General features: G+C 39.5%; 1 protein-coding gene across 1 annotated transcript in view; it reads right to left on the bottom strand.

Moving 5' to 3' along the window:
- Window positions 1–851: 851 nt before the first annotated feature.
- The window catches only part of lmbrd1 (LMBR1 domain containing 1), a 42984-nt gene continuing 25110 nt past the window's right edge, over window positions 852–18725 (bottom strand). The window contains exons 8-16 of the mRNA XM_037465506.2: window positions 17985–18110; window positions 17008–17160; window positions 14549–14613; window positions 14339–14441; window positions 12717–12821; window positions 12470–12619; window positions 11682–11763; window positions 2505–2596; window positions 852–2222 (exon numbers count right to left, since the gene is read on the bottom strand). Coding sequence (XP_037321403.2) covers window positions 2112–2222; window positions 2505–2596; window positions 11682–11763; window positions 12470–12619; window positions 12717–12821; window positions 14339–14441; window positions 14549–14613; window positions 17008–17160; window positions 17985–18110 — 987 coding nt within the window. The 3' untranslated portion in view covers window positions 852–2111. The remainder of the gene's footprint in view (window positions 2223–2504; window positions 2597–11681; window positions 11764–12469; window positions 12620–12716; window positions 12822–14338; window positions 14442–14548; window positions 14614–17007; window positions 17161–17984; window positions 18111–18725) is intronic.

Here is an 18725-nt window from a genome sequence, read left to right on the forward strand (position 1 = left end):
TAGTAGTTATATGCTAATCCAAGAACGGATGTTTTTAACTGTCAGCTTCCGTTCATACTGTGAGCAGCAGAATACACATTCTCACTTAAAGAACTACTGATGTTGGTTATGTGGTTAGGTACAGAGCAACAACCTCAAAGATCAAATCTGACCACACTGTGTTCATAACTGTGATGCAGTCAGTGACTACAGTAGATACACACTGTAAGGAACACAACAACAGACCATTCCAAACTTATTTTGAATATAAAATGAGAAAATACAGTATATTTCATCAGAAACTACTTAATGGAGAGCACATAGCCAATATGCTTTATAGACAGCAGAAATAGGAAAAATTAGTAGACACCCGACAGCAGGGAGACTATAGATGAACGATGGTTGCAGACAGGTGAGACGATGTCCTCCCTCAGTGTGTTGCAACACATTCTATTGGTTTTCATACAAAGGCTGAGACACAAACAGGACCAATTACAAATTGCAACTGAGCGACCTCAACTGAAAGCTCTGAACATGTTAAATTACAGGTAGCATGTTGTACCCAATAACTAATAGTGCAATATGCAATACAGGAATACATTATTTCTGTTTGCTCAAAATGTTCAATACAGTAATTCATATCCAATTTTTTTATATATCTATATTTGTTTCTAACAAAACCTTAGATTCCTCTGCAAACAAAGGGTAAGAAATGAGCTTATTATTGTTACATCCCTTTTCCGTGTTGCCCGTTACTTTTTTCTATCTCCCTCGCATTGTTTTTGTTGCGTCGCCTGACCCGAGCAGGGAATGTAACACATTCACTAAACATTTGGTACGGAGGGTCAAAATAGTTGGAACTGGAAAATATGGTGTGTTTGAAATGGTTTTATTTCTTTAAATACAGGTACCATTAAATATTGACACGACTTCCAACACTGCATATCAACCCATTACAGGTGAACCAAAACTCCAGCTCATCGAGTAAACTCATATCCTGCTGCCCCCAGACTTTTATCTCAAAGAAAAACCCAAACTTGTGAGGTTTGGGAAGATTTCTGTGAGGCCAATTTAATGGGGTAGCATGTACAAGAGCGTGTGCCCATCATAGTGCAGCACATTCATGAGGCACAGACATTCACATTCATATTTTCCCTCAATTTGTTGATTAAATGAGCAGTTTTTAGACTATTAAATTCAATGAGATTAAAATAAACAAGACTGTTGATGAACTAAAGACCAACAAAGAGGAAGCACTCCTTTATTGAAGAAAAATGACACACTTTATAATTTATAATGTCATGTTTAGATGTATCATGTTCTTCAAACCCCCAAATTATGTTAAACCCATTTAATTAAAAACTAAGATCAACTGAAACATGGAAAACACAACAACTGCAATTGGCCCTTAACATTTCACACAGTGCAGGTATGCAAGTACAGCAACATTCACTTAAATGATGGTCTTGACTAATTACTGGGGAAAAAGCAGCCAACCGAATACTTTAACCTGAGACAGAATAAATCAAAACAAACGTTGAAAAGGTAACTAAAGTCAAGACATGTACTCATTATCTTATACCAAAAAGCTTGTCAGAAAGAACATAAAGCAGTACAGTTTGTAATCTGTAGTATTTTATCTTAAAAGATATATTGTTGTTTAGTCACCGTTAAAAGGGTATAGAAAGTGCTTAGAGTACGTAAATAGTACGTTTATGTCTAAACTCCAACTAAATCTTAGGACATGAAGTCTTGCAGGGGTTTATGACCATGTATGCTGCCTTCTTCAGTAGAAAACGTCCATATCTGTTTTTAAACTGTTGGTAGGTTGATTCTCAAGGTAACATAAGGTTGAAGGACACTCCCAGAATTGCAATATTGACGACTTGAGACTATTGAATATTGAGAAACACCCAACAACCAGTCTCAGAGGTCCCATTAAGGGTCAGGATGTTGCAACTCAAAACAAAGGCCAGAATACTCAAAACACCACTGCAATAACTCCTTAAAACCAATAAATTAAATTATGACAGATAACTGACCGCCATTTATTCGTTTATCGAATCGTACTTTCTATTCCTTTCAAATGATTGTAGGAATAGCTACAAACCCGTCAGAGCAAATGCTGCTTTTCAGTGCACATATTCATCATCACTTAAGTCCGAGTCATCAGCCTCCACCTCGCCTTCAATCACAGACTTCTTCCCTCTGCAGCAGGACACCACCAGGCCAATGAGGAAGGCCTAGGAAGCAATAAGCAAAGCACACAATAAAGGATCCTCTGATGAATAAAATGCATCAAGTGCAAATACAGCTTCTACACGGAATTAAATGTTTCATAGCCGTCGCTGTTAATGTTGCATGGTTCAAAATATGAATATATACATGTTTATTTATTTATATGTGTATATAGAGAGAGATTAAAATACAGATTTCTTCTCTTTTTGAGCTCTTTTTATCTGAAGAACATACAACTAATTCTCACTTAAAAAAAAATGTTAATTCATTTATATCTTTGGACTTACCCCGATAAAGGCCCAGTTACCAAAGTAATAGATGGTGCTGAAGAACCAGAACTTATGCAGGAAAAGATAGGATCTTGTCACAGTGCACTCGTCTGAAAGGGACAGAGAAAACATTTAAGAATGGAATCTATACAAGAAGTTTGTTTCACCTTCGACCCGAGGTGGTTGATTGTTGAACATGTTTCAAACATAGCATGTTATTCTCCATTCATTTAGTGAAAGTGAAACCAGGTCACTAAACCAGGTTGTGTATTTTCAGGTGTAATGTTTCTGCATGACACTGATGACTAGTGATAAAGTTTAAATGTTACATTTGATAAATAAGCATCCCTAAATTTGGAATATCAGTTGTGTAATGAATTGAAAACAAAAACAATGTCATTTTGTCTTGATAGTAAATTTCAAAATTGTTGCACCTAGATTGTAATTGCCTCCATAGCGTAGAGGGCATTCTACTGTACAGACTCAGTCCAAGAGTTAGGTCATCAACTTATTCTATGTGACACGTGGATGCCAAAAAATGAAACTAGTTTAGATAGAAAGAAGTTAAAAAATAATGATAAGACAGGAGTTGTCATTATAGAATAATAAACAAATAGATTTGTGATATAAAAGCATTGCTCAGGGGGAAGTTAACAGAACAATAATTGGGCACAGTTAATAGAGGAGAGAAGAAAGGACAGAAGACCACCTGAATTTTATCTTAGCAAAATATGACAAGTAACTTCCCTGCAGTGGGGTCTGCCATCCAGAGAAACAGCACAATAAAACATTACGACCGTCACACAGTGTGTAGAGACGCAGCACTTGATTCATCGGAGTCACAAATGGCTCCGTACTAGTCAGAAGAGGCCAAATTACTACCAGAATGCACGACATTCCCAAAAAAAGAATCCAGTGTAAATCCAATTCTGTGTCATTTTTAAAAGACAAATGACACTCATGCAGAGCGGCACCAGAGAGGTTATGAATGAAGCCTGGAATGTCCCATGATGCTGTTGTGGTAACATAAATGTAATTTAGGATGCAGTTAGACTGCTGCTAGGCCCCAGTGAGGTGACTTCTTCTTTCCTCTGAGGCATGCGGGAGGTTTTGAATGGCTAAGGCGCCAAAAGATACGGATTCAAGGGGAATATCTAAACTAAAGCATGTGGGGAGTGTCATAGACTGGCTCAGGGAACATGACAAGAGGGAGTTAACCTAAACTTATGTTCAAAACCAAACAAGCCTTTAAGACGCGGTTAACTCAATCAAACAGCAATTGCGGCGAATGAAGTGCATGGACGTGGTGTAGATTGCTGCGGCAGAGTTAAAGGTGCTGAACCAAAACAAGGTAATGCAGGGAGGATGTCAGCTCAGGGGGCCGATTGAGAATATCGACCAGCTTTTATACCTGGAAGGCCCTGGGAGCCTTTTCGAGCTGATGACCCTGCCAATGTTACCTGCTGAGTTTGAGCTGGAAAACGTAGCGTTACTTGTTTTGTCTTTTTAATTATGGACATCATGTTTTTCTTTTTTTATGTGGGAAATGTTTGGAGTCGTAAAGAATCCAACCCTACAAAACCCATCCATCCACCCTTCAACGGTGCATAAATGACGGGTTCAAACCAAAAGAACTGACAGCCAACATTCAAACTTCCGTTTAGAGACCTAACCCTCCAGAAATTGTCACGTTGCTTAATTTATTATTTCATGGAAAGCGGCCAGTAAAAGCTTCATGAATTTTTTCTGACAGTCCACCAGCCCACTGACCCATTAGGATTTGCCCCTGTAAGCCAGAAGGCCAGCACACCACCTACTCAATGGAGCAATGCCGGGAGGGGGGATTTTGTCACTGTAACTCAAAAAGAAAACTGGTCTTCTGAAAAAAGGAAAGCCATGTCACTGTCAATGTGAATATGCCTTAACTGGTTGATAAAACTGGAATAAGGCAACATTTAATGCAACCTTGCATCATACATACCCTGTCTTACACATTGAAAAGGCAAGAGCGTGACACTCAAAAAGTACCCCAATAAATGGTGAGGTCAGTGAAGCAGAGGTCATGAGTTATGCATGAAACCCTGATTCTCTGATGAAGTAATGCCCGAGCAACTTCAACCAGGACCCTCTCTCCCAAACTCTCCACACTGTCTACCGGGGGGCAATTTACGATTGATTTTAAAATTCACGCAATAGTGTAGAATATTTCAAAAATTATATTGAATATATTCCCTTCAAAATATGTGCATATATCTTGTTATTACCTGCTGAAAGTGTTCATATGCACTTTTGATCAAATCATTTGTATATTTCTTGTGGAGCAGCTCTGTGCTTTCGGCAGGTGATGTCACCTTATGAGTGTTGGACCTCCAGTTATTAACAGAACCTGATTCTGCTAGTGATCCGGTCCTATATACGGCCGGGATAATTCAAGAATACTTTTGCTGAGTCACCTCACTGTGCGTTGAAAAGGTTTTGGCAAGAATGGGGAAAAGCTAATGACGTCACATGTGGAAAGTGCCAATGACATGTGTGCAGTGTCTGGGTCTCACTTTCTCTCTGTGAAACAGGAAGAAAGGACAGAAGAGACAAAAGGTTTGCATGTATTAGCTTAGCCGTGCACAAATCGAACAATAACAGGGCACATATTTCGATGTACCTCCATTCAGACTCGTATCACAGAGAAGAACTACAAAGCCTGAGTGAAGGCGAAATGCACTGTGGCTGCACTCGAGAGCCATCTGGAGCATTAGCGCTAACCCTGCTGAGCTGCTCCACTCGCACGGTTTCTCACACGGCTCTTCACACTGACTTGGACCCCATGAGCAGCACTATCAGACTTATACACCAAGCTGCATAACACCGGGGTCTACAGCAAAACCTGGCTTGGAATCTATTCATTAAAGCAAACGTTTTATCCTTAAGAGTATTTGTGGGGAAAAAAATAAAAAAAATCTGGCTTTTGCAGCAACAATCTGGTTGTACTTCATCGGGATCAACGGATAATAGAAGAAGCAGGTCTGCCTTCATCCCCAGGACCCCTCCTTCAGTGCTTCCACCTTCTGTAGTCTTCTGCTGCTCACCTGAATGGTGGGGGGCTCTGAATGAGACCTCCAGATGGTTCTCAACAGGGGTCCCCCTAAGTATGACCCACTTCACCTTGGAATTATTACCGGTCTCCGATAAGAGCAGGGGGCAGCGTGTGAGTGCAATATCACCTTCACTCATGATACCCGGGTGAGTGCTGCCCTGTGTAGCATTATGCATTATGTATAACTTTTATCCCAGCATTCAAACACAAACACGAGCATGAAACCTTGAATACACACACGCACACGGTTCTTTGTGAAAGCACTCACGTTCTTACACCGAATGCTTTCACTTTCTCTGCATCAACAGAGCACTTTCGTTCCAAAGTCCTTTGAGGATGCTGATGTTCCTTGAAAGGGAACATCATACTTTGTATACTGTCGATGAACGTTCACCAAAAGCATCTTATTTTTATTCTTTTTCTTTATCCCCCTCGAAGACAACGTCCATTCAGGTAGTACTTCGACCTCCAGATGCAGACACAAAAGTAACCTAAACCACTGATTATTTCCAACAAAGAGAACATTCCAGCTGTATACAACGCAAGCTCCTGTGTTCTCCGTCATTACCCGTGAATTACTTTCCTCACCAGGGTAATTCACTAGATGCCACCTTCTGCAGCTCTAAAAGTCCATTAGAAGTAGCAGCATCAACATCAGAACACGTTAACAGCCGCTCCAGTATTTGGTGTCGGTTTCATGCATCCAGGCGGATGTATACGTTTTATATTCACTCTGATTTTATGTTTTAGGTCTCTACCAACTCCTCAGGGAAATATCCGCCTCTTTAGCTGCTCAATGCTCAACTGTTTTCATCAGCAATTCGTGAGGTTTGTTCAGTGCTGGAAGAAAAGGAGCTTTAAGGAAAAAGTACCAATTCTTCTTGAAAATCCAATCTTGAACAGAAAGTATCCTTAACTCGATTGATTCAGTATTTTGGCACAGTACCAGGGATACTCTTTGAAACTGAATTTCCTTTACAAGATGGATATTTTTCTTTAAAGAGAATAACTTTTGATTGACGTTCTCCATTGTAATGCAAATGGTGAATGATCCCCTTGATACAAAGATAATTACTATTAATTTGTGTTGGGGTTGAGGGAGTCTCTTGATGAATATTACTTGGGCACATTACATCTCACAGGCAACACATGACTACGACCATCTTCCCCCTGAAGCTCTTTAAAACAATCTTGTGGAAACTGGCAAGTTGCTAGGAGACCGAGCAGTCCAGAGTGTGAAAACACTGCTCTGTATTGTAAGCTCTATCACTTGGACTCAGACTAGGAATAGTGTGACGTGTTATACAAGGTAGAGACCAGAATTCAACTCATGTTAAAAAAAACATGCCTTAAGATGTCTACACAGCGGGGTCTTACGTCGGAATATATAAATGTATTTTTTGTAAAATCACAGACGCAGAAACACTGGCGCAATGAGCCAAGGGTCATTTATTTATAAAAGCTAAAAGCGAGGGCTGGATTTATTGATATATAGAATGGGATAAACTTTCCTTGCCGCAAAACTGTTTTAGCTGCCTTTCCAAAAAATGAAGTTGTTGTTGACATAATCCTGATCTGAATTAGACCTTTAATGTCTGTATGATGCACAAGACACAAATTTCACTCAAGAGAATCTTTTGCTTTTGGGAAGAAATAGAGTCGGGAGTGCTATGCAAAAAAATGCAATTAAGATCATTGGGAAGACCGTCCAGGGAACCGATGCAACCAATAATGTGAGTTGCAAATGCGATGATTGAGGAGTTAACTCAGTGGTGATAAACAAAAGATGAGACCCATGATCTCTTGGGCGAGAAAGTGATCATTAGAAATGGACAAGAGGACCGAAAAATCTATAGAGGAGGCCTGATTGTGAAAAAAAGTCAACAACCTCAATAAGTGTGATGAAGGTCTATTTAATTAGATTCTTAACATTTGAGATGCTTGATGATGAGACCAATGTCAGCCAGAAGAAAAAGGACACAACGTATGATAGGGATCGGCAAATCAAAGACGTGGGCAAGCGGAACTCATGAAGCATCTTCTCTGATGAGGTCCGATGGTAGCTGCGCACGGATGTAGAATAACTTCTATCGGAGTCAGAGTTTATGATCAAAGCAACTCGCCCACCATGAGCTCCGTGGTGGTAAGAATTATGTAAAGGAGCAACCTTGTGGAATGCTGAGAACTCATTAATAAAACTGCTCATCAAGGGAACTTTAAAATAAATTGACTGCATATAATAAAACCATATTTGATGGGGTCAAGCTTTGGTCAATGAGTGTAGACATAAAATGAAATAGACAATGATTAACTTTTCCCCCGTTAAAGTAAACAGCTTCTTAAATGAGGAGGAAAGTAGAACGCCTACAGAACGCCGGTCCAGCAAACAGATCTTCAATAAACCCTTCAACGGCACCGATACTCAGATCGCTCTTTTCTTTAAAAAACCCTGCATGGGATGAATCACATACCAAATACAACTCCAGGGTTCAGCCTTCCGGGGGCCTCAGCCGCTAATTCTCGAGGATTCATTTGCGTTTGAGTACATACTCCAAATGAGTAATGACGTGGCAATGACCTTAGAGTAGATAATGGAGAGCTTGGCACCAAGCACCTGCTCGTCAGGATGTTGGTGTCATTGCATTCCGCTGACCAACCTGCCGATCGCTCGCCGGTTTCACTCGTAGCCGCTGTTGCCTTTAGCGCCTGTAGGATCCGGGGTAACCCTCGGGGTCATTACAAAGGGGGGGTTCCCCTTCCAGAGCCCATTTTCTACCGCAGTCCATTTCTATTCTTAATTCTCACATTCGCAGCGAGGAGCCGCGGATTTTCAGAATACGAGAGTCTGGAAGAAAAAGTATCTCCCGGGAGCAGAGGTGTTAAGTAACGAGTACAAATACTTTGTTACCTTACATAAGTAGAAATCTGGGGTATCTATACATTACTGGAGTATTCTTTTCTCAGACAACTTTTTACTTCTTACATTTTCACGCAAATATCTGTACTTTCTACTCCTTACATTTTGAAAATAGCCTCGTTACTCCTTTTTCATTTTGGCTTGTTTTCATTCCGGCTTGTCATCGTTCAATAACCCACAAACCAAATATTGTGGTTGGATGAGAAGTATAAACATTTACCATTCAGACACCCTATTGGTTTTCTCCGTGATGCATCTGCAGATGACACAAATCAGAGCGATTTAGGGTCCCTCTGTCTCTCTTCTGTGAGCAAAGTTACACATTAAGAGTTTGTCCTTTATAGAATTATTTTCCCTTACATTACTTTTACTTTTATACTTGTACTTAAGTAAAAATCTTCTTCTTCTACAGTCTATTTAAACCATGGTATCTATACTTCTACTTGAGTAATGCATGTGAATACTTGCACTTCTGCCAGGAGACATTTTCGGAGCATACAGACCGGGGGCTGCCTGACTTAATGCTGTGGATTTGTTTGTGTTTTTGTTTATTAATTGCTTTTAGAATGCTACCATTACTTAAATATCAATATATAGATTATGCAACAAATGTCGCTCCACAATAAGGTCCTGGTTAGAGATGGTGAATATAGTTGTAGCAGGGTACATTATACAGTTCAAATTACCCGATGTAGAATTGTACTGTACTATAATAATACAATTTAGCAAATATAATTACAGGACAATGTGAATGCTTAACAGAAAAAAATAAAATCCTTTACCATAATCAGTAATTGGCTTTAGTTATTGATCACGACACTTCACATCTCATTTGCTCATACTGACACTCAAACTGCACAGATGATTGAGTTCTAATTGGATGAGGTGGTCAGCTGACTGACGACTACCGTGATTGCCAAACTAAGGGTTGAGCTCTCGTTCGCTCCACTAATGAAGTTTTTCACCCGTTTCTCCAGCATACGAGCTGATGAGCGTCTGATTGTACTCCCTCTCGGTCACATGTGTTGTCTCTGCTTGACACTTCCTCCTCCGCGTGGTAGGTGGTTCCACGGCTGTTATGAAAGCAGGAGCCATTTCCAAGATGGCCAAAATAGGATCCCTGAGCTGCTCAAAAGAACGACCAGAAATATTCTGGCACCACGGCTCCTTAAGCATGAGAGTGTGGATGAACAGATCCCCAATCCTTTGACTTGTGCCCTCAATAATTAACACTGGCGGGGCAAAAGCTGAGTTTTGGTTGCTATGGTGACAGCACCACATTTGGTTTTATATCAATGACTTAAGCTATCCTTAACTATTCCGATACAATACAGCTTCCAGGCAGCAATAAGCCACAGGACAAAATGGTGCAGAATCGTGGCTGAATCGGTTTGGATCAATTGTGATTGATGTGAAACAGGAAACTAATTATTTGTTTAGGAAGCAAGGAAACAAACAGCCACACAAACAAAAACCCCAATTAATGTCCACACTTGCATCTGAACAGTAATGTAAACAGGAGCATTACCAGGGACCCTCTACATTTTTTGCATTATCATTGTAAAACATCTTATTCAACGCTTAGGTAAATATGATTAAAAGCCACCTAAAAAATGTGTATTTTTCTTAAATTCTAAACATAAAGTAAAAATGGTACTGGTCGTTGTAATTGCAAAGATGACTGGATCATGGTCTTTGCATATCAAGTGGGTGTTCACTATACAATATAAGGATAACATGGGGGTGTTGATAAAGAAACATTCATTCATTGAAAAGAGCCACCCTGACTGTTTCAACATAGATAGGGCCTCTCGTATAAAGGTGCCAATAAATGTCAATAGTGTATTATTATCATCATTATTTAAGAGGTCGGCTTATTTAAAACAAATACTCCAATAGTCCATTAGCCCTTTGATGTGGTAACAGGAAAATCGTCACCAAGCAACTAAACCCACTGCTGATGCTAATGACGTCTGAACCACTGCCTAGAGATCACAACATTTTTGATTTAAATGAGCGAGGTACCATTCCCATTGAGATGCATCATTTATTTTTTCTTAATTGTGAATACAAGACAAGGTTGTGAAATAGTTAAGTTGCACAGAGGACATCGATATTCCACTCACTGTGTGTATGAAAGAGAAACGAGGAACACACAAAAAGGCTTTTGATTACTGTGAGCATTTCCTCTCACTACATTTTAATCCAGAATTCTCCTATCTTAATATATTGCTTTGGGATATTTCATTTCCACGTTAACATGTATTGTTGTAATTCCCAATAACTATCCCCTAATATATTAGCAGCCTGTTTGCTACATTTTGCAATGACACATAACTGGCATTCCGCGATATGGTTAAACAAACAATAATGATGATTTTAGACCAGCAGTCATGAGATAAATGTATGAGAAGATTAATATAACATTTGGAAAATATAATTCATGCCAAACACTAATTGACTGGAAGAATGTACCATTGTCATTTAACTGTTTATGTGAACTTACAGTAGATATTAATGACGTACTTGACATTTAAATCCGTCAACACCCATTAGCTACTAATTGCATTGCAATTCTGCAGCTTCTGGAGCAGCACCTATGGCCCCACTCCTGGATGTATTTGAATGGAAAAAACAGTATACCCATGATGTTGTTGGTTTCCATTAAACCTTTTTACGAATGTGTTAACTGGACTTCTACATAAAGTGATTTTAACACGTAATACTACGTCAATTACAAATTAAAAAATATTAAATAAATATGTTAGAAAAAACTGACTGTAACAAAATGGGACAATTGCAACCTATCCAGTGTGCCACCAAGAAGACACCTTCTTGAGAGTCTGGCAATGAATGAATAAAGCTCCCTGGTATGACATGGATTCATACATTGTGTTTTCAAGGCTGATTTCCTCTAATACTTGTTGACATGGACACAGAAAGAGAGCACATATGCTGCATTAGTAAAGTCTGTCATAGGTCTCATTCCCTCCAATGAATAATGCACGGTAATAAAGTCTACTGAACAGTGTTCTACACAAAATAGGTGGCTTGTACACAGTCTTTCCTTTCTTCTAGTATGGGCTTGACTGGTGAGGAATAAATCTTTGATGATATGTTGTAAGTTCTTCCAACATCTCACTACTGGGCGAGTGCTACCTTACTGTGCAAGCAGAGACAGACTTACCCTCAGGCGCATCAGCATCACAGGTCCTTGTTGTGCCAAAAGTAGCATTCCCAGATGTAGAACCAGCTGTGGGCATCTTGCTCTGATCAAAACAACAAGAAGCATGTTAAAAAAAAACCACACACTTCAAAATACTTTATACAATAGAAGGAGGTTTGGCTTTACAACAAGGACCTTGAAATCGCAACCTCTGGAAATACTATGGCTCAACAGCAGCAGATTTTTACTCAAAAATGATGAAATGAATCACATGGCTGGTTTGTCATTGATAAATCAAATAAATATACATAATTCAGATCCTGACAGAGCAACAAATGCTTCGTAGTTTCTAGTAAACCCCAACATGATTGATTAGGAGGTTGTTTTAACATATATACTATGCACATATAGATGAGCAGACAGCCGCAGAGATGAATAAGCAATGTTTACCCAGTGAGTCATATTGAGCTGGTTCTTTACTATTTAGAAGATGTTTTAGCAAACACAACACTGTGTGGTTCGTGTCAAATATTTTTCGAGGCAAAGCATTGAAACAATGGTGCAGAGAGAGAGAGGGAGGAGATCTACATTGAAGTACAGAGAGGGTGTACAGTCAAAACAACAGGCGTACGCAGTAGAAGTCGCAAATAATACAAAGAGAAAAAACAGCTCATAGAGACCCTGCACCAAGCTGGACCAGAGTGGTTCGAATCCACTGACTGACCAACACTGCCACAAATAGAGGACCGTCCTCAGGGCTTGTTCTCAGAGCAGACTAGAAATACAAGGAAATATTAATTGGTCTTCACCTGTACAAGGTAGTTCTGGCTGCCATACATGACATACTGTGGGGCCAGGCTGTAGATCATGTAGCTGGTGTGAAGGACAATCAAGAGAAGGATCATACAGAGGAAGAGAAGAGCCTGCGGGCGAGTTTTCTTGGGTCTGATTTTGTACAGCTGAAATACAAGAAAAAGTCAACATTGATGTGTCAATTTTAATATTGCAATATCTTTTTTTTTTTTAAGTTAACCTAGTATTAGCGTCTTGGCTTACCCGCATCCAGAAGAACCAGATGCCCATGTTGCGAATGCCAGCCATGGAGGTGATCACAAAGTACATGGTGATGACTGTGATCAGGATGTAATCCAATGGAAAAACCTAGGACACCCAGGACAGAGGTCAGCTGTATGCTTCACACACACACATTTAATGAGCAACTACCACCAATACCACTTAGTGTATCCCAATTAATCCAAAGCAGATCTCACTATGTAATGGGTTTAGCAGATATTGTCAAAATTGTTGTGCACCAACAACTGTATTTCCCCCTAATCACTGAACGTCAGGAATTAGCTCATTCTGGTTTATTTTTTGACAAACATAAATCAACTTCCAGGGGACTGTCAATCTTTTTATGGCAACCCATGACTCATATCTATGGGTGACATAACATTTAAATTAAAAAAAGATATGAAATGTCATACACAGATTCCCATTGTGGTTTTATTCATTTCCATTTTGGGGAGGATTTCGAGATACCCAGCATTTACAGGTAAACTATCAAACACCAGCCTCTAGGCTTTTTATAAACAAACTGGATTTCCGTTATACGACAGACACAGAACAGGCTACAAGAACCAAATAAATACATCTAATTGATTAGGTAGTTATTTGAAGAAAAATGTCATTCAAATTGTGCTATTCTGTTATTTGTGCGGCAGTGGGATTTGTGCATAATGCAGTTAGCGTACACATTCATCCACTGCGCTATACTTAGAGCCCCTTTATAAAGCTATGTAATGGATCCTGATTGGGTGCACATTGTCGGGTCTTTCTGAAGAGCGTTCAATGGTTTTATGAATCAGTGATTCAGTCATTACTATTACTATACATTACTAATTAGTCTGAAAACCACCATTTGATTAGGTGTGCTCCAGAGAGCGCGGTAGTGTTGATTACAGCATACGATAATCATAAGCATCGACAAGGAAAGTGGGCGAGGCGGATTTTTTAGACTGCATTGTTCCTTATGCTATCGATTTGTGGTAGTTCTGAGAAGTAACTTGATTATTTTAGAATTTATTGAATGATCTTCATCTTGATCTTGCGTCATCAGTCATTGATTTATATAGTGCTTTCAGAATCAGATCAACAGCTGGGTTGTAAATACACCCAGTTGTGCTACTCAATGCATGTTCTCGTTTCACAAATGTGTTCATTAATGTCTGTGTTCATTTTGTCAGCTCAGAATTTCTCTGAAACTATCCTTTATCCTTCTTATTAAACCTCTATTGCGCTCCAACTAATAGCTGCGCTAACTCTGCTTGTCATATCTCTCAACCATTCTCCCTTGGAATATACCAAATGCACTTGAGTATGATTTATTTTGTAAATGTATTTACCATTGTATGTTCTTTGGTAAAGTATTAGTGGTGCCTGTCGGATGACGTTTAAAAAATAAACTGCTGATTGACATTTGTCAAGTGTTGCTGTTCATGAAGTACACACGGCTGCTTTTGAAGAATTTCTTATTTCAAAGACCACCTGCAGTATAATGAAGCAGGATTTATTTAACTATGCTTGATTTAGGTCAATGATAATGGAATCAAGACAATATGGCTTTAAGCACAATTTAATTGAGATGAATCCTCTTTTTGTCATGAGAAGATACTCACAGGTTGTAAGGCTAATAAAAGTTCATTCAGAGGATTGGTTAGGTTGGTGCCGAAGATGATGAACCCTGAGCTGATGCCTGCAGAGTGGAGAGCTTTATCCAAACTGAAAAAGACACAAAGACAATATCTCCAGCATGAAACATTTAAAAATACGCCTACACATATCCCATTGCTGGCTTTAAATGGTGTGCAGCACATATTGTGACTTACTTTGAAATGAACAAGGCAACGATCAAAAGCAGTGCAACCAGGATAAAGAAAATGCCCAGCAATATCTGGAAACAAAAAAAACAACATCTCATTACATTACCAAACAGTGTAACCACCACAGAAGGAAGGATCCTCACCCAGAGTGAATGACTGAACCCCACAAAAGGAAATGTATGGTATGTTTACAAAGGCATCCACAGGGCCAGCACAGATATATAACCTGTCGGGTCTTTTCTCCACAGAAGCGACCATATGGCTTGGCCAGCCAGAGTTTGGCACCGATGCCTGGGGTGACAGGGGGAAGCAATGGTGCCGCCCAGACAGAGGAGGGAGGTGCCAACCAGGGAGGCACAAGGTGGATGGCAGCCAAAAAGGCAACAAACCCTATTACCTGCTTGCCTTCAAAGCTACTATATATATATAATATTTATATATAACATCATATATTTGAACAGCCATAGTGATGAAAGAGCAGACAACGATCTGCAAAATGAGTAAATTAAACCTTACATTTAACTGTCCTTATCTCCTAATCCCAACAAACCAAAGTGACAACGGAAGGTTTTGCAGTAACAGTTTGACTGTTAAAAGGTTAAATACAAAAACCCTAAAAAAGAAAAAAAACATGATTGATTATGTATCTTAAATGAAAAGATGATAAAGCGTATTTCAGGCATTAGGCTGCTGTGATCAATAAATAGCTTTTTAACCAGTTTCATGACCCATCCAAACACTAACTACAGAATGTGAGGTCCGAGCAATCTTTAACTGCGGATATCCGCACACTCAGTCAGTCATTTTGGCCCACCGCCGGAGATGATGCGAGAAGGACCGCATGCGTTTGAGAGACAGTGGTGTACTTGCTCTGGAGGAATCACAACCATTTGGTTTATCATTCCACGACCGTGCCCAGGCATACAGTAAATAAATCTCCCAACTCGTTAGAGATTAAATCTGAGTCTGGGGACTGTCATTAGCAGCAACCCCCTCGGTTAAAGACAAACACTTACAGACACTAGTTTAAAATGTTTGTGGATGCCTGCCGTGCAGTAAAATAGGGGGAAATAGATAGCAGTGGGAAAGCAGAACAAGGTGAAAGAGGTTTGATTCAGTCCTGTCCTCTATTACACAGAGAATGTAATAAAGAAAATACTGTGCGTTAATGAACAGAATGTAAGGCAATGTCAAGCGAGCATGCTATTATGTACACATGAATATAATGCACAATGTGCACTATGCACTTGGATGCGCATTAGGTTTGGATGTCTCATTACTCCGAGGGGTTAACAAATCTTCATGACTATAAAATTAGTAGATCATGTTCATTGTCTAAGGTTTGGGAGAATGATTGCTTCTTTCATTTATTCATTCTGGTCAAGACAGCCTCTCTAGTTATGATGAGTATTTCTTTGGAAGAATAGGAAAAATGCCATTCTCTTCATGTCAGACCGACTAGGATGTTAACGATCACAGCTGCCTAGCAACATAGTGGCTTTAGATACTGGTACAGTGAGTTAATAGCTGTAAATAAGCAGCCTGGAGGAATTTGTGTTCTTTATTTTTTATGGAAATGTGTGAATTGGTTGTGTTCAAGGACTTTCTTCGATGCATCCTTTCAATTATGTTGATGGGTTAAGATACGCTAATTACTACTATAGGGGACCAAGTGAAATGTCAGTTTAAAACTGACAAATGTGCTGTCTGTAGAGTAATTAAATTCTGTATGGCTATTTTGGGCTGCTGCTGGTTATGTATGATATAGTATGCGATTGGGGGAGCAGAATCAGTCCATCACATCTTGATGTCTGTACTCACCACTTGCTACGGTAGTGCTGCTTTTCATCTTGTACAACTTATGCTATAACCCATCTCCTTTCCCAACACCCTTTGGAAACTTTGAAAACGGGAACAATGGTATTGAAATAGCATAACAATGTCCAATAATTGGTTGCCCAACCCACAAACATTTAAGTTAAACACAAGTTTGGGGTTGCTGCAGTGTATCCCTGGGGAACCATGACATCCTGCCTGAGAAGTGTGAGAGTCCCTGTGAAACTTCAGAGTAAATTAGGTGAAGAGACTACCCGTGGGAATTGTGCAAATACGCAGATGTGTAAAGTAGAACTAAAAGTAAATCTAGAGCAGTCCAGATTATAACTCAAGCACTAGGAAAATGTTAAGGGGGAAGATGTTGAAGCTGGATAAAATTAAACAAGGAAAATCAGAAAAGATACTTGCCTAAACCAAAGTTCTTAAATCACAAAACTGAAATCATTTGCGGTGGTAGATGCGCAACCTACATCAGCTCAAAGGTCAATTAAACCAAGCACCACACTAATGCTACATTTGTCTACAAAATGTCATCTAATGGAAAGTATTTGCCGTAGAATTTGACACAGTTCATTTGGGACATGAATTGACTTTCATCAATGGGAAATAATCACATAATGCAGACTCACCTTGAGCGGTCTGAGAGCTCTTCCCACTTTAGTGCAGCAGTTCCTCTCTGCAATTTCTAAGTGTCTCCCCCTGCGTTGGAGGACCTGCAGTTTGCCCTCCAGCTCCTGCAGGTTGTGTCTGTCCCTTGAGGAGAGGGGACGTCCATCTTTACACTGACAAGACAAACCACAGTTTAAAGCCTTGTTCACTTACTAACAGCATAGCTGTAAGCAACAAAGTAAACACTACCACTTAGTGGTGGTCAAAATGTTCATTTTTAACAATAACCTTTGTTGATATAGATATTATGTAAATGTGTATGAAGCATTAAAAAATTGTGAGCTAAAGATTTAGACTACCCTCCCAGTAATTCATTATCACTGTAACATACTATGCCATGTGTGTTTATCCTCCATCTCTGAATATAAAAGTGTTAATTATTAGGATCAAGGATGACATGCGGTCAAACTCATACGGTAAGAAGGACAATGTTAACCAACCACAACGGGTTACAAAGACAGAAGGGCAGGGCAGAAAGATAAAGGCACAATTCACTTATGACACACGGGGGCAAATTCACAAGAGGATTGTGAAGCTTGCACGGATTTTGCTGTTGTGAAACTAGATCAGAAATTTTGGATTTTCTGTCAGATTTTAAAATTCCCAGCCATAACTTTTTAGGAATGTCTTGTTGATCAGGACCAGTAGCGTCAGTTGTATGTCATTTTTCTTTTTTTTCTCTAAAAATGCCCCTGCAACGGTGTTCTCAGTGTAAGAAGGTATGGTCGTTTGCACTTTATTGCAGTATCTTGAATCAAGCAGACCCTGAAGACCATTTGCAGGTGATGGCAAATTCATAACGCTAATCAGCCCCCGCAATCCATCTCTGTGATTATCATCATCATTATTATTATTATTGTTAATTCATCTGGAGAGGACCTATTATTTGCACCTCTGGGTTAAATGTAAATAATGTGCATTATGCATTAAAACCAACCTTGGATTTCAGCTTTTCTATCTGGTGCTCGACATCATCGATGTCCTCTGTGTTCTCCAGACGTTCATACACAACGCTCCGTGTCCCTTTTATCAGATTCAAAGGCAGCACAGACATACCGTAGGCCTGCAAGACAAGTGAAAAACCTCCATTATATTCACACAGTATTGTAAGAGTAGAATGGCACATATGGCATGTGCTTCCACACACACACACACACGACTGCCTGATGGCAAACCATCGAATTGGGAAACCGTCAACAAATGTCTGAGAAAACACACACAGCGTGTCATATGGTTTCTGGCCTCCCGGGCAATGTCATTTTTGGTGGCGGAAAAAAAAGATTAAAATGGTGGAATCTATAATTGTGCTGAGGTTTATTGGCGAGTTTGCTGCAACCATTTTGTGCGGATATCACCATCTCGTATCAATGTGAAGCAATTTGCAGCTTAACAGTGCCCCCATGTGATAGCACCATCCTCTATCCAGGACTTGGTACAATTCTTATAGGAAGAACTTTAAAGAGAAAAATCTGGGATAGAAAAAGGGACTTCCAGGGGTCATAAATATTGAATGAAGAACTAAATAGAACAACAAAAAATACCTTTTATTTTGTATTAGCGGTGCATACAATGTATAAATAATGAACAATGGTAGTAAGACACACATCAAGACATACAGTACCAGTCAAAAGCTTGGACAGTTTCTCATTGAATTGAATGTTCACTATTTATACATTGT

This window comes from Pungitius pungitius, chromosome 13 (assembly GCF_949316345.1).
Source record: "Pungitius pungitius chromosome 13, fPunPun2.1, whole genome shotgun sequence".
In the NCBI taxonomy this organism is placed as follows: domain Eukaryota; kingdom Metazoa; phylum Chordata; class Actinopteri; order Perciformes; family Gasterosteidae; genus Pungitius; species Pungitius pungitius.